The 22809-nt window shown below is 43.1% G+C and overlaps 1 protein-coding gene across 3 annotated transcripts in view; it reads right to left on the minus strand.

Moving 5' to 3' along the window:
- PGM2 (phosphoglucomutase 2) overlaps positions 1-14996 on the minus strand; it is a 46277-nt gene extending 31281 nt beyond the window's left edge. For 2 of the 3 annotated variants that reach the window (XM_086406165.1, XM_086406163.1), the window contains exons 1-4: positions 14861-14996; positions 10163-10330; positions 4378-4484; positions 1130-1214 (exon numbers count right to left, since the gene is read on the minus strand). In XM_086406165.1, the coding sequence (XP_086262291.1) occupies positions 1130-1214; positions 4378-4484; positions 10163-10330; positions 14861-14911 (411 nt within the window). In that variant the 5' untranslated portion in view covers positions 14912-14996. The remainder of the gene's footprint in view (positions 1-1129; positions 1215-4377; positions 4485-10162; positions 10331-14860) is intronic. The other variant, XM_086406166.1, reaches the window with a different exon arrangement.
- Positions 14997-22809: the final 7813 nt, after the last annotated feature.

Below are 22809 nucleotides of genomic sequence, written 5' to 3' on the forward strand. Positions count from 1 at the left end.
TCCCCAGATGGGGAGAGGATCCCCTATGGCTACACCTGAGGTTTAGTCTACACAGGGAGCCTGAAATTCTACCTGTCTGTCCCCCTCTACCCTCCCACCAAAAATCACTGTGGTCACTTGCCCCTCTAGGAGGTATCTCATGTTCCCCAGGTGTCCTGGAGCAAAGAAGAAGGGAGAATTACTCCACTACTTGGGCCAGTGATCATGAGACACTTATTTAATTCATGTCTGATATAAAAACAATAGCTACCAACATTAATATAGTACAGAAGACCAAGGATGCCTGAACACATTGCAGTTTTTCCATCAAACAGTAAAATTTGAGCCACATCTGGATGTGACACTGAGCATCTGCTGGGATATTTACAAGCTAGGAGGAGCTGCACTTACCTGTCAGTGCACTAGAGACAGTAAACGCAAAGCTAGTGGAGATTACTTCTGTATTTATACACTCTCATTTCTACTTGATGGAAATAAGTGCATTCGAATTATGTTTTTGGTTTAATTTCTAAAAACATATATTTTGAGCATCTGGCCCTACTCTTAAAAGTTCATTCTACTTAAAAGGAACAGCTGTCGTAGTACCTGTTATCCTTTTCTTTAGATTCTGTTACAATAGGAATTTGATAAAAATCTTACTAAAACATGCCAAGCATGCTTCTGGTACTGGCTATGAATAGGATTTAGAGTGAAACACTCATATATAAAAAGTTGGTACACCAATTTGTCAAAAATTTCATGGTAAGACATGGTTTGAGGTGAATTCAGATTTAGATCCCAGAAGTTTCCTAATTGCAGTAGCTGAGAAAAAGAACACAAACCAAATTAAAAAGCAAAAAGACAAACAGACAAAAGACATTCTGCTAACCAGCTAAAATATCTTCTGAATGCAAGCAAAAGAAAAAATGAACTAAAAAAAAGAAATAAATTCTGATGAATCAAAAGTTGAACACCAGAGAAATATTACTAGGGTGTGGGAGGAACATTCCTGGAGAGGTAAGTCTTGATAAAAGGCAAGGAGCCCTTCTGTCTTTCAAACAACTGAATCCCAAGAGCCCTAAAGATGGTAAAACCTGGCCATGTTCCACCCCTGATCCTGGGACAGGAAATTATAAAAGCAAACACTTACCACAAAAGGGGTTGGGGTTATATCAGAAAAGAGGTACACTGGAATCCCCTGGCTGATAAACGTGGTTGCAGCAAGTCGGGCAAATCTGGAAATACAGAGTGACCGGGGAGAAAAGGAGAGTAGAGCTGTCAGGAGAGCAGGTGACAACAGAGAAGAAAATGAAGGTCCAACCATTTATTTTTTTATATTTATTTGACCGCCCCAGGTCTCAGTTGCAGCACTCCAGATCTTTAGGTGCGGTATGCAAGCTCTTAGTTGTGGCATGTGGGATCTAGTTCCCTGATCTGGGATCAAACCCAGGCCCCCTGCATTGGGAGCATGGAGTCTAGCCAGTGGACCACCAGGGAAGTCCCCCAACCGTTTCTTTAGACTGAGAACAGCAGCCAGATCGATGAAAACCTTAATTGTACTCTGCTGGCAGAGAACATTTAGCCTGGAGGAACCTAAGGAGTCATTTCATTCCACCCCTTTGTTTAAGAGAAATGGGACTAAAGTTGAGAAAGGCCAGATGACTTGTCCCATGTCCACCGGGCACACAGCAGCTAAGCCAGGCTGCACCCAAGTCTCTCAGCTCTCTTCCATCTCAGCGGGTCTCAGCCAAGGGCGGTGCTGCTCCCACGGGGCACCTGAATCATCTGGAGACAATTTCGGTTGTCACTGGGGTATGGTGCTAGTGGCAGCTGGCGGATGGAGGCCAGGGATGCTGCTAAGCATCCCACACTGCACAGGGCAGTGCCTGTAATGAAGAGTTATCTGGCCCTGTACCAAGTCGCATGGCACCAGGCAGAACGGAGAAGTCTCTACAGCTGTCACTGCCCAGGATACGCCATGAAGACTAGTGTTTGATTCAGTGTTGTCCTCTACAAAACACACGGCACACTGTCGTGAGTGTGAGCTATACGTGGGATACACGTCTGTATATGATACATATACATCTTGGCTCCTTTCAGCTCTTAAAAGATGACAAGTTTTTGACACTTTGACATATTTCTCAATTTCCACAGCATCTGGCTTAGGGCAGGACACAGAACATGGCAGCAAGTCTTTCTTCATGCTTAAAGTATTTCATCACAATAAACAATTTACTTCCAATGAACAATATTACACTATTAGAGGATTAAACAAAGTATTTGATCATTCTCTCAAATATTTCTTGAGCACTAACTGCATGGAACACTATTTTGGGAGCTGGCTAGGGCAAAAACAGCAAATCTTTAACAACTCAGGCATTAAAATTCCTAGAATTAAGAGTAATACAAAAATGATTTTGACAATTTAAAAAATGCCCCTATATAGGAGAAAGTAAAAAAACAACAAATTTTAGCAAAAATAATTTAAATAAAAACCTGAATTAGATACATACTGCATTCACTAAAAGGTACAAAAGTCACTTTTGCAACCTCAGGAAATTACATTGTTCATGTAAGCTATCAAGAGGAAGTGTTACAGCAAAAAAGAGGGTCATATGACATGATTATGACCAGTGATGGGCAAACTCCAGGCATTCTGTAAATAAAGTTTTACAAAACTTTACTCAGTCATGAATTGTTCATGGCTGTTTTCATGCTACATGGCAGAGCGGTGTGGTTGTAATGGAGACTGTGCTGCCTACAGTGTGTAAGATACTATTTGCCCTTTAGGGAAAAAGTTTGCTGACCCCTGGTGCCAGCCTCTTTATGTTTAAATTGTGGTACCTTCTCTCACTTTATGATCTCAGAGCAAAAAGTACCTAGATTACAGGTTTTGTGAGGACTAAATAAGTAAATACCTAGGTGCCTAACTCGCATTCAGCACTTGAATGATTCTAGCATCGCCACCACCACCATACCACCATCACCACCACTACCACCACCGCTACCATCATCATCATCACCACCATCATCATCATCACCACCATCACCATCATCATCACCACCATCACCATCACCATCTGCCTATAGCCACAAAAGACAGTCTCATTGGTTTGGGAATGTTACAACAATGCACTTTGCAATGGGCATTTAAGAATGAGAAGAAGCTCATGAGGCTTATAAATAGTAGAAGAAAAAAATTTCATAAAAGGAAAAAAAGTGAAGAGAAATAATGCTGCTGTTGTTCAGTTGCCCAGTCGTGTCCGACTCCTTGAGACCCCATGGACTGCCATACGACAGGCCTCTCTGTCCCTCACCATCTCCTGAAATTTTGCCCAAGTTCATGTCCATTGCATCCAGCCATCTAAATCCTCTGACGCCCTCTTCTACTTCTGCCTTCAATCTTTCCCCAAATCAGGGACTTTTCCAACAAGTCAGCTGTTTGCATCAGATGACCAAAATACTGGAGTTTCAACTTCGGCATCATTCCTTCCAACAAGTATTCAGGGTTGATTTTCCTTAAGATTGACTGATTTGATCTCCTTGCTGTCCAACGGACTCTCAGGAGTCTTCTCCAGCACCATAGTTCAAAGGCATTGAGACTGGAGATATCAAGGGAACATTTTGCCCAAGGATGGGCACAATAAATGACAAACAGTAGAGATCCCAGCAGACGCTGAAGAGATCAAGAAGGGAAGGAAAAAATACATGGAAGAACTGTATTAAAAAGATCCAGATGAACTGGATGACAATGATGGTGTGGTCAGCCACCCAGAGCCAGACATTCTGGAGAGCAAAGTCAAGTGGGCCTTACAAAGCACTGCTGTTAATAAAGCTAGTGTATGCGACAGAATTCCAGTAGAACTATTCAAAACCCTCAAGGATGATGCCATCAAGGTGCTGCATTCAATATGTCAGCAAATCTGGAAGACCAAGCAGTGACCACAGGATTGGACAAGCTCAATTCTCATCCCAATTCCCAAAAAGGGTAGACGAAAGAATGTGCTAACTACTGGACAATTGCACCCATCGCCCATGCTATTAAGGTCACACTTAAAATCTTGCATGCTAGGCTTCAGCATTATGTGAACGAAGAACTTTCAGATGTCTAAGCTGGATTTAGAAAAGGAAGAGGAACCAGAAATAATACTGCCATTTACAAAAAATTGCCTTAGATAGGTATTAAGTTCTACATTGTCTAAATAATTACATTTTCTTAACCCAAACATAAAACCAGAATTCTTAAAAGTTACAAACAGAATCTACCCATCTTTTTTATAGTTAAGCAATATAGCTGACAAATGTATTTAACGCCAACCTATTGAAATGGTGATTACAAATAAAACTACAAAATACACGACAAAAATATAGTTTCCTGAACATGAATATCTTACGTACCTTCTGCTGCTGCCTCCACTTGCTGGATGGGCTCGAGCATCAAAGCTGATCACAACACCTCTTTGCTTCAGGTCACTGAATTGTTTTTCTAGGTACCTGCAAAATCCCTAAAAAACACCCATGAATTAAAAGACTATATACGTTTTAACACACCAAACCAAAAATTGATCAAGTTTTCTCTGCTTCCACAAGAGAACACTGTAGCAGGAGAGAAATCCCTCAGTAACTAAGTGAACTGCACAATAGGAAAACAACAGCTTTATTTATTTTCTATCTGTATGTATCAGGTACTGTGTTGGACACTTAGCGTTTATTATCAGTAATCCCAGATCAACTTGGCCAAGAAATCCCATTTTACAGATGGAAAAGCTAGAACTTTCAATGACTGGCCCAGTTTCAGATACACAAATAGCAGAGCCTAGATTTGTACCTGCAAGCCATGAAATTAAAAGAGGCCTGCTCCTTGGAAGAAAAGCTCTGACAAACCTAGAGAGCACACTAAAAAGCAGAGATATTATTTTGCCGACAAAGGTCCATCTAGTCGAAGCTACGGTTTTTCCAGTAGTCATGTATGGATGTGAGAGTTGGACCATAAAGAAGGCTGAGCACCGAAGAATTGATACTTTTGAACCATGGTGTTGGAGAAGACTCTTGAGAGTCCCTTGGACTGCAAGGAGATCAAACCAGTCCATTCTGAAGGAAATCAACCCTGAATATTCATTGGAAGGACTGATGCTAAAGTTGAAGCTCCACTACTTTGGCCACCTGATGCAAACCACTGATTCATTTGAAAAGACCCTGATCCTGGGAAGATTGAAGGCAGGAGGAGAAGGGGACAACAGAGGATGAGACGGTTGCATGGCATCACTGACTCGATGGACATGAGTTTGAGTAAGCTCCGGGAATTGGTGATGGACAGGGAAGCCTGGCATGCTGCAGTCCATGGGGTCACAAAGAGTCGGACACGACTGAGTGATTGAACAACAACAGACTTGTGCCTGGGTCTGGTTAGAGGTGGTTCAGTGCTAAATTAAAAGTACACAGAATCTGTGGGCTTAGACCACCACTTGTGGGCAAATGACAAGTTCCTTAATCTCTCAGTGCCTCAGTTTTCTCTTCTGTAAAATGGGAACAGTACCTACTTCTAAGGACTGCATGAGGACTAACTGAGTTAAGACATGCCATGAGCTAAGAATCCAACACCAAGGATGCACTGTGTGTTTGCTGCCACGAGCATTATTTTTACGGTCATTTTCCTTCAAAGCTTGCACTCATCTTATACAAATCTAAAATCTCTGAGGACAAGGAGGTGTTTCAGATATTTCAACTTGCTCTACATAAAGAAAAGTAAAAGAAATTCAACACAGTGTGTAAGATTTTGTCAGTTAAAAGATCTAAACTCGTTCTGTTTGTGAAATTATTTTCCAGCAGACAGATCTTAAGGAGGCTCTATCAGTCCACTATTATACAAATAGAAATTGTGCAGAGTTTGGGCTATTCCCATCCACCTAGCAATGGTCGAACACACAATTCCTGCATCTCAGTGGGTACAGTAACATCACCTCAGTCTGAAATATGGACGATTAGAAAACTGTGAACTTTGACTTCAAGAGGTTTTGATTACTGGACAAAATAGGTTTATTACAGGAATAAAAAGAACTCTGGTTGATTGCGTTATAATCACGGTTCATATTACTTGTTTCACTTTGATTAAAGGAAGTCATAAAATGAAACGTAACTCTTGTTTTTGGTAGGGCAATATTTCACAGCTTTGTTGCCAGAGTGGTGCCAGTTTAGAAAGCCTTTAGCTTTTCTTGTACAAAAATACTGCATTGGGCAAATCTTCTGAAGCTTCTGAGGGATGCAAAGTAACAAGCACACATGGGAGCTGTTTTTGTGGGGTTCCTAGAAGGTACAATGGCACCCCACTCCAGTACTCTTGCCTGGAAAATCCCATAGATGGAGGAGCCTGGTAGGCTGCAGTCCAAGGGCTCGCTGAGGGTCGGACACGACTGAGCGACTTCACTTTGACTTTTCACTTTCATGCATTGGAGAAGGAAATGGCAACCCACTCCAGTATTCTTGCCTAGAGAATCCCAGGGATGGGGGAGCCTGGTGGGCTGCCGTCTATGGGGTCGCACAGAGTCGGACACGACTGAAGCGATGTAGCAGCAGCAGCAGCAGTAGAAGGTACACAGATGCTCACACTCTAAGGCTTCCCATAGTGATAGTGCTCTTTCTCTGGCCGTGGTGGACCCCTGAGGTACGGCCCGTGTTCAAGAGGGTTAAAAGCATTCAGTTCAGTTCAGTCATTCAGTCATGTCCAACTCTGCGCGACCCCATGGACTACAGCACACCAGGCTTCCCTGTCCATCACCAACTCCCGGAGCTTACTCAAACTCATGTCCATCGAGTCGGTGATGCCATCCAGCCATCTCATCCTCTGTTGTCCCCTTCTCCTCCTGCCTTCAATCTTTCCCAGGGTCAGGGTCTTTTCAAATGAGTCAGCTCTTCGCATCAGGTGGCCAAAGTATTGAAGTTTCAGCTTCAGCATCAGTCCTTCCAATGAATATTCAAGACTGATTTCCTTTAAGATTGACTCATTGGATCTTCTTGCAGTCCAAGGGACTCTCAGGAGTCTTCTCCAACACCACAGTTCAAAAGCATCAATTCTTCCGTGCTCAGCTTTCTTTATAGTGCAAATCTCACATCCATATATGACTACTGGAAAAACCATAGCTTTGACAGACCTTTGTTGGTAAAGTAATGTCTCTGCTTTTTAATATGCTGTCTAGGTTGGTCATAGCTTTTCTTCCAAGGTGCAAGCATCTTTTAATTTCATGGCTGCATTCCCTGTTGTCAATGATTTTGGAGCCCAAGAAAATAAAGTCTGTCACTGTTTCCATTTTTTCCCCATCTATTTGCCATGAAGTGATGGGACTGGATGCCATGATCTTAGTTTTTGAGTATTGAATTTTAAGCCAGCTTTTTCACTCTCTTCTTTCACCTTCATCAAGAGGATGAAGTTCCTCTTCTCTTTCTGCCATAAGGGTAGTGTCAGATACTTAAAACTAAGATACTTTAGACTAAAGCACTCAGCCTTAGTCTAAAAGCCCTATTGTCTTCAAAGGGCTCTAAAAAACTCTAGGGCCTGCTGAGGTTGAGTACCTGAGGGCACAACTAAGAGAAGGGGATGCTTTTTCCACAGAAAAGACTCACTGAAGGATCAAAATATGATCGTAAAACAGAAGAAATACCCTCTATATAGCTTCCAAAGGTTAAACTAAACCAATATGGAAAAGCTACAGAAAGACAGATTTGGCTCAAAATAAAGAAACCGTTCTTAAATGAGAATGATCCAAAGATAGGATGGCTATTTCAGAAGACAATGAATTCTCCATCATTGATGTGTCAGGCTCAGTTAAGGAACCTAACAGGAAATGATAACTGCCAGCAATGAGGCAAACAATACAAAAATTTCCCTCTAGTCTCTATCCTGTTTCCCACCGGGATATTCCTGACTCACATCCACCAGCTTCTTAAATACAACCAGATGACTCTGGGGCACCAATAGGACGAGAGTCCACACAAGGGACCAGCAAGCAGGAGTGTTCAGAAGACTCCAGCCTCCACACCAGCCCATGTGATGCCAAAAGCAGCCGCCCCACTAAGCCCTACCCACATTACAGATCTGTGAGCAAAATAAACGTGGTTGTTGTTTAAAACCACCGTGCTTCATGTGATTCGTTGTACAGTCCTAGTAACAGAGCAAAGGGCAACCTTATCCATCAGCGTGATCCCATGTTACCCATAAACTAGAATGAGATTTCCAGGCTCACTTTATTCCAAGTCTTCCCTCCAGAAAGATCTCAGGGAGCCCTACTGCTTAACAGGTTATGTGTAGCCAGTGGTTTCCAGGGCAATTCAGGACCTTATGCAAGATTTCTTTCTTAGGATTTTGCTAGAACATGTCCAACTCTGTCTTTTTAAGTACACGTAAAGTACACATAATCACCAGTAGCTAATTTTCCCAGCCTTTTCTTTCCCGGACTAAAATGACCTTCATTTTTAACATGTCCCAGCAGCTGAAGAAACAGAACGACCTGTTCCACTTCATTTCCCTCACAGACAGAACTCTCAACACTCAGTGGCAGCTGTTTTGTCAAAGGCTTCATCTTTATTCCTAAAAGCTGAATGTAGCCCCGATAGTAAAATTCACAAATAAAGGCAAGGAAACTCAGCAATAATTTCCAACTATAGTATAAATTAGGAGAAGGCAATGGCACCCCACTCCAGTACTCTTGCCTGGAAGATCCCATGGACGGAGGAGCCTGGTAGGCTGCAGTCCTTGGTGTCGCTAAGAGTCGGGGACAACTGAGAGACTTCATTTTCACTTTTCACTTTCATGCATGGAGAATCCCAGGGACAGAGGAGCCTAGTGGGCTGCCATCTATGGGGTCACACAGAGTCGGACACGACTGAAGTGACTTAGCAGCAGCAGCATACTATAAATTAAAACTAAACAGAACTAATAACTCTTGGTTATTCTGGCAGTTAAAAAAAGTTTAAACACTGCTATCTGTACAACCATAACAAAAGTTATAAAAACATAAAAGTCCATCGGTTTAGTTGGTGAATTTGCACTGGAATGAAGCACCATGAGGGAATCTGTCTGTTTTAGTCATTATTATATTCCTGATGTCTGGCACCTAATAAATCTCTGTGAAATGAATAAATGAATGAATGAATTTCAAAACAATGCTGCTTCCACAGACTGTACAAGCCTAACTTTATGGAGTAAATGTGTGACACCCTGTGCCGAAGCAAACCCATCAGATTATTCCATAATGAAACCAAATTAGGTCTATCAAATACAAAAGGTGCCTGGAGTTAAATTAATTAAAAGAGGAGGCCATTGGACTGAGGTGGCTTTAATGCCTTAGGAGCCTACTAAGCAAGCCAAAACCTAACCTCATAAAAGCCTCAAGGTGAAGAATTCATAACTGAAGAACAGCCAATCACAAACAGCCAGCTAAGCCTTCCCAAATATGGCACCCACTTGAGCTGGAGCCAATCTATTCATTTCCTTGCTTTGTTTCTGCCTCTCCTCTATAAAAGTCTTTCCCCTAGTTCCTGTCAGTGGGGCGCTCTGAGGGGGAGCAGACTATGTGACCCTAAAACATGTCACTCTTGCATGTGGATCATTTTGAGCTGAGGCAATCAAGAGCCGGCAGACCAAAGAAAAACTTTTACCTCTTCCTTAGCTACCTAAAAGAATTCAGATAAGAAGCCTGATCCTGAAAGAGAGCTATTACCAGAGATAACTTTAAATCTGAAAGACCTATCTATATGGCAGGCAAATATCTACCAAACATCTCCTTTTCTACTGTCCTATGGACAGTATAAAAAACCATATATATATATATATATATACATATAAATATATATATATTTGAAAAGTCAATCTGTCATTCTCCACTTTGAAGCTTCAACTGCTAGATTTGCCCTTGGGTCTCAGTGAGTTTATGGGGCTCCTATATGTATATAATTAAACTTGTTTACTCTTGTTAATCTGTCTTATGCCAATTTAATTAACAAACCAACCAAAGAATCTAGAGTGTACAGAAAAAAGATTTTCTCCCCAACAGTTCCTAACTACTTTCAGTTTAGAACTGCTTGATTCGAATAGATTTTTGCTCAAATAAATTCTTACTAAATTTAATATGCTTCAGTTTATTTTTTAACACTGGGAAAATGTTAAGAATTAAGTATAAAAATATGGTACCTGTGTTGTCTGAATGATGGTCAAGTCATTCATATGAGAAATTCCTGCTCCCATAGCAGCTCTAAGGCCAGCTGTCCCAAATTCCATTCGAGCGCTAAAACATTTTTGCAGTTCTTCTGTATTACCTGCTGCAATGAGTTGTTTCACTGACGCCAAAGTTAAAGGATTCTGCAAAACAGGAATGTATATGCCATTCCTGTTATTCACCTGACTATATCACCAGATATAGTGAGGTGAATAACATAATGAAAAAGCTGAAAAGAAAAAACAACCAACCAACCCACAATAATTCTAATCTACAGGAGAAAAAAGTATATATGTATGTGTTTGAAAAGAATATATATATATACACACATATATATATATACACATACATATACATATTGTCATTGCTGTTCTTCAGTCGCTAAGTCATGTCTGACTCTTTTGCAACCGCATGGACTGCAGCCCACCAGGCTCCTCTGTCTATGGGGTTTTCCAGGCAAGAATACTGGAGTGGGTTGCCATTTCTTTCTCTAGAGGATCTTCTCACACCAGGGATCAAGCCCATGTCTCCTGCATTGGCAGGTGGATTCTTTACCACTGAGCCACCAGGGAAGCCCACACATACATATACACACAGGTATAGGCTTTTCAGTTTTATGAGGCTTTTGAAATTTGAAATATCAAGTTGGTCTTTTAAAAGTTATAATGTGTGATACTGCGATATAATAAGAAATACATGAGACTTCCCTGGCAGTCCAGTGGTTAAGACTCTACACTTTCAATGTAGGGGGTGTGGGTTCAATCCCTAATTAGCAAACTAAGATCCCACATACTGCATGGTGTGAACAAATATTTTTTTTTTAATTAAGAAATATATATTTATTGTTCCTGAGACGGTAAAGACTCTGCGTACAATGAGGGAGACCTGGGTTTGATCCCTGGGTTGGGAAGATCCCCTGGAAAAGAGAATGGCAACCCACTCCAGTATTCTTGCCTGAAGAATTCCATGGACAGAGGAGCCTGGCAGGCTACAGTTCATGGGGTCAAAAAGAGCTGGACAGGACTAAGTGACTAACACTTTATTGTTCCTAGTTTCTAGCAAAGAGGTCATAAAACCCTGAATGATTAGGATGAAAGTTGCATCTTCTGTTATTTATAATAAATCTCTTTCGTCCATATCTGAGTTTATCCTAATGAGGTGACTACTGGAACCAACCAAGTGATCAGCTGATGGGAACTTTCAACTCCATCCTCCCCTGAATTCTAACAAGGGGAGGGGCTGGAGATTAAGATTAATAACCAGTAGCCAATAATATCAGAGAAGGCAATGGCAACCCACTCCAGTGTTCTTGCCTGGAGAATCCCAGGGACGGGGGAGCCTGGTGGGCTGCCGTCTATGGGGTCACACACAGTCGGACATGACTGAAGTGACTTAGCAGCAGCAGTAGCAGCCAATAATTTAATTAATCACATCTATGTAAAGGCACTGAAGCTCTGCACCTCTTCCCACCATACCTTGCCCTATGGATCTCTTTCAGTTGACTGTTCTTGGGTTGTGTCCTTCATTAAAAAGAATTGGTAATAATAAGTAAAGTGCCTTCCAGAGTTCTGTAAGCTATCCTAGAAAATCACCAAACCCTAGAAGGGGGTCATGAGACCCCCCTGGTTTACTGCTGCTTGGTCAGAAGTATGGGTGATAATGTGGGGCTTCTGTGGGTATCTTCAGTGGGAGCAATCTTGTGGGATGGACCCCTTAAGCGGGGTCGGTGGGGGGCAGGGTCTACACTAACTCTGGGTAGTTAGTGTCACGGTTGAGTTAAACTGAAACCCAGTTGATGTTCACAGAAAAATGAGAACTTGTTCGGTGTGAAAAACTCAAACATTTTGTGTCTGAAGTATTACAAGTACAAGGAAATCGGTTTTCCTTTATAACATAAGTGTTACTTTCTTCCCTACAAAGGTAAGCACTTTTGGAGAAACGGGATCAATACACAGGTTTTGGGGTCTAAGACTCAGAATGGAATCCCAGCCACATCATTATCCAACAAATTTATACTGTTGGGCAGAATATCTAGTTTCTTGAATTCTGAGTTTCTTCATCTCTAAAATATGAACAACCTATAACCTTCCTTACAAGGTGGTTCTGAGGTGGTTTATAAAACACCCTTTTCTGTCTGGCATCTAGTAATAATCAAATGTTCATTTTCTTCCCTAATATCTTCAAATTTTCCTAGAGTGATAAGCTTATATAATTTAAATCAAAACACTACTTTGGTAGTATTTTGGTCTTTTAAAAATTATAATGTGTGATCCTGTGATATAATAAGAAATACATGAGACTTCCCTGGCAGTCAAATTTGAATCTTGCACTAACTACAATAGACAGGCAACTAACAAAACCCCCATCTTATAGATGGAGAAGCCTCAGATATAGTGTCTTGCTTAAACTGCATGAAAAGCATTAACTTAGTACCTTTTCTGTTACATTGACTGCTTCAAATGGACACTCACATGAATCATTCATTTTTTTGGTACAACGGTTACACAAAATGTTAAGAATGGAGAAAAATGACAATTACATTAATTTCACATCAAACTTTTAAATTAAGAATTCAGGGTAACAAACTTTATTTCTATCTTCCAGCTATCATCTCAAGTAGACAAACATGCAGGCAAAACATGGCCACATAATTAAACTTTGAAATGCTACTGAAATAAAACACTGGTTTTCTGGAATTAAGCCCACATTTTCAGATTGTTCCAGATTCAACAAGAAACAAGTAAAAGCCCATTTTCTTAGTTAAAAGCAATAGCCACTGACCACAGAGCACAGGCTGACCTATCAGATTGTCAGGTGCCCCCAAGTTAGGGCTCAGATCTGGAATGTAAAAGCGGTTCAACAGATATTTGCGGAGGGAATGAGAAAACACAGAGACTTCAAGGTCATACTCAATACCCGGTAATTCTTTCATGCACAGTGTAGACTTGGAAAATCCTAATTGACTTTCAATATCTCTAAAAGACCAAATAGCCAGAGAGAAACCAAAGGAGGCAGAAAGACAAGAATAAAAAATCAGGAGGTCAGTGGAGACCAGAATAAGATGTGCAAATGACACGTGTGTCAGGGTCCAAAGGAATGGGGATGGAGGCACTTTGGAAATGCTGGAGGGTACCTGCTGGGTGCCTCACCACCCTTGGGGCAATCAGACCAGAGTGCTGCAATGCTTTTAGCTGGCCGCAAGTTCCCTCTGGGTGCCTGTCTCAAGTCAAAGAAGAAACTGAGAAAGGGAAGAACAAGAGGAGTGGCAGAAATTTAAAAATAAGAAAAACACCCCCTCACTTCTATCTAGTGAGGTACTCTCTGTATACACAGATACAACATTTTGTAGAAACTGGATTTTTATTTCTTCAAAGGGAAAGTTTTATGAAACTAATTCATTACCAATTATGACTTTAAAACATTTCTACTCACTGCCAGTTACTGAGTTATCAGAAATGGGGGCTTTTCCCTCCTCCAAAGAATTATAAGAAAAAGGAGTTGCCCATAGCATCCAGAAACAGTCTGTACTGGCATTTCCTGGGCAGGGGCGGGAGGGTGAAGGGGAAGTCCTCACTGACTCAATATCCCAGGCCTCTACCACTGTGCAGGCTTATGGACCATGCAAGTTAGTGAAGAAGTGGGCAGCACCTGCTATGTGATTTGCTGGGGCCTGCAAAACAAAAAAGGTCCTTGTTAAAAATATTTTTAAAAATTTTAAAGTGGGACAGAATATTAAACCAAGTGCTGGGCCCTCCGAGGAGAACAGGTTCTGTGCAACCCAGTGAATCTCTTGTCTTTGAAATCAGCCCTGGAGACAGACATTGGTAAATAAACCCACAAGCAAGTGTTTTTTGTTTTTGGCCAATCTCTGTAAGGGGTATGAGGGAAAAGAACAGTATGTTTAAGGAGAGTATTAGAAAGAAATAATTCACCCTTGGGAGCCAGGGAAGGCCTCTCTACATAAGCCACATTTAAATTCAGACCTGAAACAGGAGAAACAAGTTTAGCAGAAGAGAGCCAGAGGAAATGTCTAGGAATGCAAACAGGTGCAAGAGACAGAACAAATAGGAAGTGAGTAACCCAGGTTAGAAAGGAGACTGGGAATGGTGTCTGGAGCTGAGTCCCTGCTCCAACACCTCAGAGAGTGAAAAGCTGGGGTGCTGTGTCCAAGGGGCTCCCCATCTTCTTCCCAGCAAAGTCAGAGACCTGAGAAAAACGCCAGAAGCCAAGCGGGCCCAACGGAAAGCACCTATACTGGCAACCAAGCGCCTGGGAATGCCGCTCTGCCAAGTCCCCAGGAGCCTGAGGGACAGCGGGAACCATTTTGGGTCGCTGGGGGATGCACCGCCGACTGCAGAGGGCGGGCCCCGCGGGCAGAGTGGCAGGAACCCGCGGTCGCCTCTATCAGAGGAGGTCCCCGGAGCCCGGCTCGCTCCCCTACTCCTGGCTCGCCGGACCGCAGGTCTGGTTGCGGAACAACCTTTCCGGGCCTACTTGGAATGGGCCACAAACCAGCCACACAGACGAGGCCTGGCGGCCGCCCCTTATCCTTCTGGCAGGACCCGCTCGGCCTTGCGGGGTGGGCGGTGAGGGAAGGAAGCACTTTCACTCACCACAGGAAAGGGGATCCCGCACCTCCCCGGGTCGCTCGCGGCCCCAAGGGACCCCCTCACCTTGTCCCATCTCAGCCACTGGGCCGTCTCCTGGTCCAGCCGGGAGTCCATGCCTGCGTCGCCGCCTCCCGGAGCCCCCGTCGCAGCTGCCGCCGCCAACGCCGCCACCTCCAACCGCGCTGCCACCACCAAGTTCAGGAGGTGGCGAGACCTTCCTTCCGGCGGGGCGGGGAGGGGCGGGGACAGGGCGGGGACAGAGGCTCGGGAGCCACCAGCGTCCCGGAGGAAAATGACTCGCTCGGCCTAAGAGCACGCCTCCTGGCGGTGTGCCCGCGCGCCTGGGCCGGGGAGAGGGAGGCGGGGCAGCGGGATAGAAGTGTGGGGATGGAGGTGGGGCTGCCGAAAGCTCAAGAGGTTACTCCTATTTCTGGTGGCTCAGACAGTAAAGTGTCTGTCTGCAATGCAGGAGACCCGGTTCGATCCCTGGGTTGGGAAGATCCCCTGGCGAAAGAAATGGCAGCCCACTTCAGTATTCTTGCCTGGAAAATCCCATGGACAGCAGAGCCTGGTAGGCTACTGTCCGTGGGATCGCAAAGAGTCGGACACGACTGAGTCACTTCGCTTCACTTCACACTTCAGCCATTCATTCAGGTCCTACTGAGCTCCAGGCACCGGGTCGGGAGCCGGGATCCGAGCACCGGTAAACCCAGAGAGGAGCCTAAAAATTATGCAGAAATTCTGAGGGTCAAGAATAACCGAGAAAAATCTTGAAGATTAGGTGGGACGATTAAGATAGATAGATGGTGAGACAGAATGGAGAGTCCAGAAACAAGTCTACCCGTGTGGACGTGTGTGTGTGTGTTTGTGCTCAGTCGTGTCGGACTCTGCGACTCCATGGACTATGGCCCGCCAAGCTTCTCTCTCCATGGGACTTTTCAGTCAAGAAGACTGGAGTGGGTTGCCGGTTCCTCTAGGGTTATCTTCCCGACCCAGAGATCCAACCCATGTCTTCTGAGTCTCCTGCATTGGTAGGCAAATTCTTTACCACTAAGCCACAGTTCATTTATTTCAGAGGTGGCGCTGCAGAGCACGGGGAAAGATTGGTATTTTCAGTTAATGGTGCTAGGTCAATTGGATATCTATGGAGGAAGAAGAAAAAAGAAACTTGAGCCCCTCCCTCACATCACATCTCATATAAATATGCATTCCAGATTAGTTGTAGATCTAAGTGTGAAATGTACAATGAAATTTCTTGAAACTAATGAGTTATCTTCATGATCTTAGGACCACTAACCCATAAAGGTGGAGAAGAAAATGGCAACTCACTCCAGCATTCTTGCCTGGAGAATCCCATGGGCAGAGGAACCTGTCAGGCTACAGTCCATGGGGTCCCAAGAGTCCCACATGACTTAGTGACTAAACCAACCAACCAACCCATAAAGGAGATGCATGCAGTGAGCATGAAAATGTATATGCAAGAATGTCTCTAACGTCATTATTCGTAATGGCTCCCAAATGTCCATCAACAATACAATAGATAAATACATTGTAGTATATTCATTCAATGATATAGGCAAAGTATGGTCTATTCATACAGCAGGGAAAAAGAAATATTGTACACATTATAGATACGGCTCACAAACATTATGTTGAATGAAGGGCTCCCCACCCCCAATATTGGCTTATTCCTCATATATGAAATTCTAAAATAGGTAAAAATATAACGAAAGGAAACAGATCAATCGTGTCCAAGAATTGGGGGTAGGGAGAGCAGTTGTTTACAAAGGGCACAAGGGAATTTGTGGAGTGATAGAATTGTTTTGTATCTTGGCTGAGGTTATAATAAACACAATACAGGTTCATCAAATCTCATGCAACTGTGTATCAAGCGAGCTCAGTAGCTGGTAATAGTTCCCTGGGCTGCACCTATAAATTGTGCATTTTCTGTGTACTCTCTTTCTTTTTTGTATTTATTTATTTATTCAATTTCAATTTTAAAAAGAAAACAATATATATCCAGGATCTATGATAGCTAGCTAAGTGTAATGAGAAATATATCATATAATCATACTGTCACAGCAGGCAGGTATTGGAGAAGTGGGGGCAGGGGGCAGGTGTCAGGAAATCACGGAAATCGCGCATCTTGTAAACAACAGGAATCCATAGGCAGACAAAGGGAAACCAGAACTTTCAGACCACAAGAAATTGGGTGAAAAGGATCTGAATGAGTGCGTGCTCAGCCGCATTCAGCTCTTTTCAAGACCCCATGGACTGTAGTCCACCAGGCTTTTCTGTTCATGGGATTTTCCTGGCAAGAATACTGGAGTGAGTTCCCATGGCCTCTCCAGGGGATCGTCCCAACCCAGGGGTCTTCCTGATCCAGGGATGGAAACTGAGTCTCTTCTGTCTCCTGCATTATAGGTGGATTATTTACTGCTGAGCCACCAGGGAGGCCTATAAGGGTCTGAGTGGCAGACAAAGAAAGGTGGGGAAAGATGGTCATTTCCGGCATCCAAATTTAACACCTTTTGCTCATTTTGCTCTCATTAGATTGTTGCTGTTGTTCAGTCTGTAGTGTTGCTGTTGTTCAGTCCGTAAGTCATGTCTCACTCTTTGAGACCCCATAGATTGCAGCTTGCCAGGCTTCCCTGTCCTTCACTGTCTCCTAGAGCTTGCTCAAACTCAGGTCCATTGAGTTGATGATGCCATCCAACCATCTCATCCTCTGTCATCCCCTTCTCCTCCTGCCTTCAATCCTTCCCAATGTCAGGGTCTTATGAATCGGCTCTACTCATCAGGTGGCCAAAATATTGGAGTTTCAGTTTCAGCATTAGTCCTTCCAATGAATATTCAGGACTGATTTCCTTTAGGACTGACCAGTTTGATCTCCTTGCTGTCCAAGGGACACTCAAGAGTTTTCTTCAACACCACAATTTGAAAGCATCAATTCTTCGGTGCTCAGCCTTCTTTATGGGCCAACTGTCACATCCGCACATGATTACTGGAAAAACCATAGCTTTGACTAGATGGACCTTTGTTGGCAAAGTGATGTCTCTGCTATTTTAACATGCTGTCTAGGTTTGTCATAGCTTTCCTTCCAAGGAGCAAGTATCTTTTAATTTCCTGACTGCAGTCACCATCTGCAGTGATTTTGGAACCCAAGAAAATAAAGTCTGTCACTGTTTCCATTGTTTCCCTATCTATTTGCCATGAAATGATGGGACTGGATGCCATGATCTTAGTTTTTTGATCAGCCTTACAAATAAGAAGTACTCATCATACACTGATGCCATGACACTGATCTAAGTTAAATAAGGACAAAAATCTCTCCTCAGAAGAATGAGCAGGGGTAAAAATCAGGGAAGACAACAGCAAACTCCTCCTTCCCTGGTGAATACTTGGCCCCTTTGTTTGTATCCCCCTCTTAACCAGCTTGCCAAAGAAATCCAGGGCAGCAGCTCTTCACCTGCCCGCCCAGTCTCCCTCTGAGAGCAAATCCTTGCTTAAATAAACTCTCATTTTACTTTCTTAACCTCTATGCTTTGTCTCCAAATTCTCTTGTGATGGAGAAAGAACCTCAAGTTCACTGGCAACAATATGATCATATAATTACACCAGTTATATATCAGTTGATAAGTTTGTAATTAATTACACCAATCATATCAGTTAATAAGTAATTATAAACTGATGAGAAGGCTGGAAGGAAAGCAAGGAGATTCCATGAGGGTTCACGTTAGGTCAGGAAAGCTTCCCTCAGTACTTGAGGCTTGTGAGGGTTTCCCAGGTGGCAGGTAAAGAACCTACCTGCCAATGCAGAAGATGTAAGAGACACAGGTTTGATCCCTGGGTTGGGAAGATCCCCTGCAGGAAGGCATGGCAACTCACTCCAGTTTTCTTGCCTGGAAAATTCCATGGACTGAGCAGCCTGGCAGCTTACCACCCAGAGGGTAGCAAAGAGTTGGACAATATGAAAATCGACTTAGGATACATGCACCAGGGGACAGGAGGGAAGGACGCAGTTGATATTGAGGGAGGCAACCGGGAAAATACTTTTTGGATAGAGACCCTGTAAGTGCGGTGCTCCTTCCAGCTGAAAGTCCCAAGAAACTGGACACAGGGAGGTAGATGAGAAGGAAGAGAGGCAGCCTCTGTCTCCCCACCTGGCAGGTTGTCATGGGTCAGCCACTCTCAGGCTGTCTTCTTTCTCTGCACCAGACCAAGCTTCTTTTCAACATGCTAGGACCAAAACTGTGTGACGCAGAGTCTGAGACCAGACAGGTGTCAACGTAAGAAAAACACACAACCTAAAAGTTGTGAGTTGAACTTGGCTCAGGGACATTACTGAGGCCTGCAGCCCAGGAGACGTCCTTTCAGATAGCTCTGAGGACCTCCTCTGAAGAGGTGAGGGGGGAGTCAAGATATGTAGGAGTTTTCTGCTGGGAAAAAAACCATGTAGTTGGACATCAAAAGATTACTGCTAATCATAAAAAGCAGACATCTCAACCTAATGATTTTAGTGCTTGTATGGGAAGATGCAAAAGTCTAAGCTCATTGACATTATTCCTTAGATACACATCTGAACCAGTATTCAAAGCACAGAGGATTTCCTGTTTTTCTCCATTCTGAATTCCCCTCAGAGAGTACTTCGGGGTGCTTAGTGGGATATAGTGCCTAATGGCTTGATGCTGGGCAACATTTGTTATTTACTGGAATGGCAGGCAACATTCCCTTTCGAGACATGTCTCACGTGCCCTTCTTTCCCTGTCAAATACCAGAGGTCTCCCAGGTGGAACTGTGTAGCTTCTAGCCTTCTGCCAGGGTAGGGAAGGGGTAGGGGAGAGAGGGAGGGGGTGGTCCTGGGCCTCAGGGGTCCAATCACAACCTCCATGATGAGGGTGGTGGTCACTGAATCTCTGCTACAGTTCAAAAGACGTAAGGAATCTGGTGGCCACAGGATATTTTGATGCTTCTCATTATATTAATCAGTATAGAAGTTATGGGTCCATGGAGACATCCTGTCTGAACTATTTTAACTTCCGTTTGGGACACCAAGGGGCAGGTATCTCAGTGCTCAATATGCAAGCAAAGAAAGCAAGTAAAATTCTTTAACCCTAGGGGAACTTTTCACAGGGAAATTTCCAAGTTGTAAATAAATCCTCGTCCCTTAATTGTGAAGAGCACCAAGATCTCAGGTTCTGTGCAGAAAACAACGCATGATTGGCTTGCTCTGTTACTCCCTTCTGCTTCCCATGCAAAGCAGAAAAAGTCCTCTGCATTTATGTTAGGGGATCCCTACACCCAGGAGACTTTCTGAGGGTCTCCTGTAACTAAGATGCCTGCACTGGAGGTCCTTTTGGTTCTGACAATGATGCTACCATGACCTGAAGCAGTAGATTCTCATACATGATCCCCAAATTAACATTTCATGTCTGTGGAAGCCCATGTAGAATACTAGAATGTTGGAGCAGAAACAGCTCTTTGGGATCAATTTGGACCTCGTTTTATAGATGAGGGAATAGAGACAAAGTTTCCAAGTCCCTCTCTGAGACAGAGCCAAGATTCTCCTGCCTGGTCTCTTGATTTTCTAATCCGGTGTTCAATCTCCAGCTCCACTCAGCCCATTTCTCCACATGTCCATAGAAGGAAGCTCGTAAACTCTGGTAACTTGTTTCCATGTGACAGCAGCTGGCTCCTGATGTAAAACAAATATTAATCATTTCTGTCACTGATACATTAGGTGATGTTCAAAATAACTTAATTTGTTTGTGCGTGCTCCCTTGTTTAATTTGTTTGTGCATGCTCTCTTGTCACCTGAGAAGTGTTTCACATGTGGAGATCCCATTTTCCTGGGAAACCTTCCCAGTTTTCCCAGACACCTTGTCAGTGATTCCACCAATTCATTTATATCCAGCCCAAGAACAGTTATTCTAAAACTTTTGATTTTGGGAAGTTTTAAATGTTTATTAAAATTATCCCCAAAGTAAATACCTAGGTCAACTATGATTATCCATGCCAATCTTGTTTCATGTACCCACTTCTCCTTCCTGCATATTTTGAAGAATATTTCAGACATCATATTATTCTATAATTTTTTAGTGTGTGTCTATAGAAGATAAGGATACCTTAAAAATAACCACAAATCATTATCTCACCTAAAAATTGTATAGTTAAAGTTAGTAAGCCCTTCAGTTCAGTTCAGTCACTCAGTCGTGTCTGACTCTTTGTGACCCCATGGACTGCAGCATGCTAGGCCTCCCTGTCCATCACCAACTCCCAGAGCTTACTCAAACTCATGTCCATCAAGTCAGTGATGCCATCCAACCATCTCATCCTCTGTTGTCCCCTTCTCCTCCCACCTTCAATCTATCCCAGCATCAGGGTCTTTTCCATTGAGTCAATTCTTCACATCAGGTGGCCAAAGTATTGAAGTTTCAGCTTCAGCATCAGTCGTTCCAATGAATATTCTGGGTTGATTTCCTTTAGGATTGACTGGTTTGATTTCCTTGCAGTCCAAGTGACTCTCAAAAGTCTTCAGACTTATAGATCTTCTTTAATCTATAGGTTCTGACTAACTTTCCTTGTAATTTATTTGTTGAAGGAACTGGATTGTTTGTCCTATAGAGCTTTCCACAGTCTAGATTTTGCTGATTGTATCTCCATCTCTGTTAGCATGTTTCTCTGTCTCTTGTATTGCTTATAAATTCATCACATTATAATTTTCACTTTGTGGTCTCTTCTTCACTAATCTCCTTGAAGATAGGAATGGTGTTTTATTTATCTTTGCCTACCCAGAGCCTAGCAGATTCTCTGGTGGTTCAGTGGTAAAGAATCTGCTTACAATGCAAGAGAAACAGGAGACATGGGTTAGATCCCTGGGTTGGGAAGGTCCCCTGGAGGAGGAAATGGCAACCCACTCTAGTATTCTTGCTGGAAAAATCCCATAGGGTCACAAAGAATTGGACACAACTGAGTACCCATGCTATGCTATGCTACCCAGAGTCTAGCACTGTAAATGCCCAATAAAAGGATGAAGAAATGAATGAAGAAAAGAACAGGAGACTGTTCTTTCCTCAGTAGAAAAGGGAAGTTCCAGAGTTAGGACTGGCCCTCTAGGTTCCATCCTTTGTTCTCTGAGGGCCCCGAGCAAGTCACTTAAACTTTCTTGGACTCAGTGTCCTTATTTCTGAAAAAGATGCAATCATAGTGTACATCTCTAATAGTGTGGGACTTATATGAGGAAATACATATAAATGGTGTGCCTGGCATGGAGTAAGCCCTCAATAAATGTTAGCTATTATCATTGAGAGTTTCTACAGCATGACATTCTGTATTATTCAGGACAGCCTAGGCTAGGCTGAAGTAGTAACTTAATCCCTGAACTTCAGTATTTGGTGAAACAAAGCTTTGTGTTCTTGCTCATGTTCATGCTCGGGGTGAGTGAGAGGATCCTATACTCTACACAGTCACCTGGGGATCAGACTGTTTCCATCTTTCGGCTCCTGCATCCCACGATGTGGCCTCTGCCATCACCACGAAGAGTGTGGGGGTCACTCACGGCTCTTAAATGCTTCTCCTTGAGAATGGGGTGTGTATCACTCCTACTCATATTTTATTAGCTAGAACTCATCATGTGAACCCACTGAACTGCCAGAGTACTGGGAGGTATAGACAATCTGTGTGCCCAGGAAGGAGAAAAAAATTGGATAGGGATGAACCCTCATGGGCACTACCACACATTCAGTTTTGTCTGTGATTAAATGTTAGGGTGGTTGCAAATATCAATGAGTCTGCTGTATCTCTAACAAGCAAGGAGTAATTCTGAGCTCAGGTGAAATATAGAATTCTCCCCCATACAGTAGAGCAAGGGACCCCTTGTAATAAAAATCAGATCCTATCCTTCTCTTGTTTTCAGTCTTCTCATGGCTTCATAATGTACTTAGAATTAAATCTATATCTTTACCAGAGCCTCAGAGTTCTACTTCATCTATCGTCCTGCCCTGATTTCCTGC

The sequence above is a fragment of the Bos grunniens genome, chromosome 6 (genome assembly GCF_055505025.1).
Source record: "Bos grunniens cultivar Pamir isolate PY7600 chromosome 6, Bosgru_T2T1.0, whole genome shotgun sequence".
In the NCBI taxonomy this organism is placed as follows: Eukaryota; Metazoa; Chordata; class Mammalia; order Artiodactyla; family Bovidae; genus Bos; species Bos grunniens.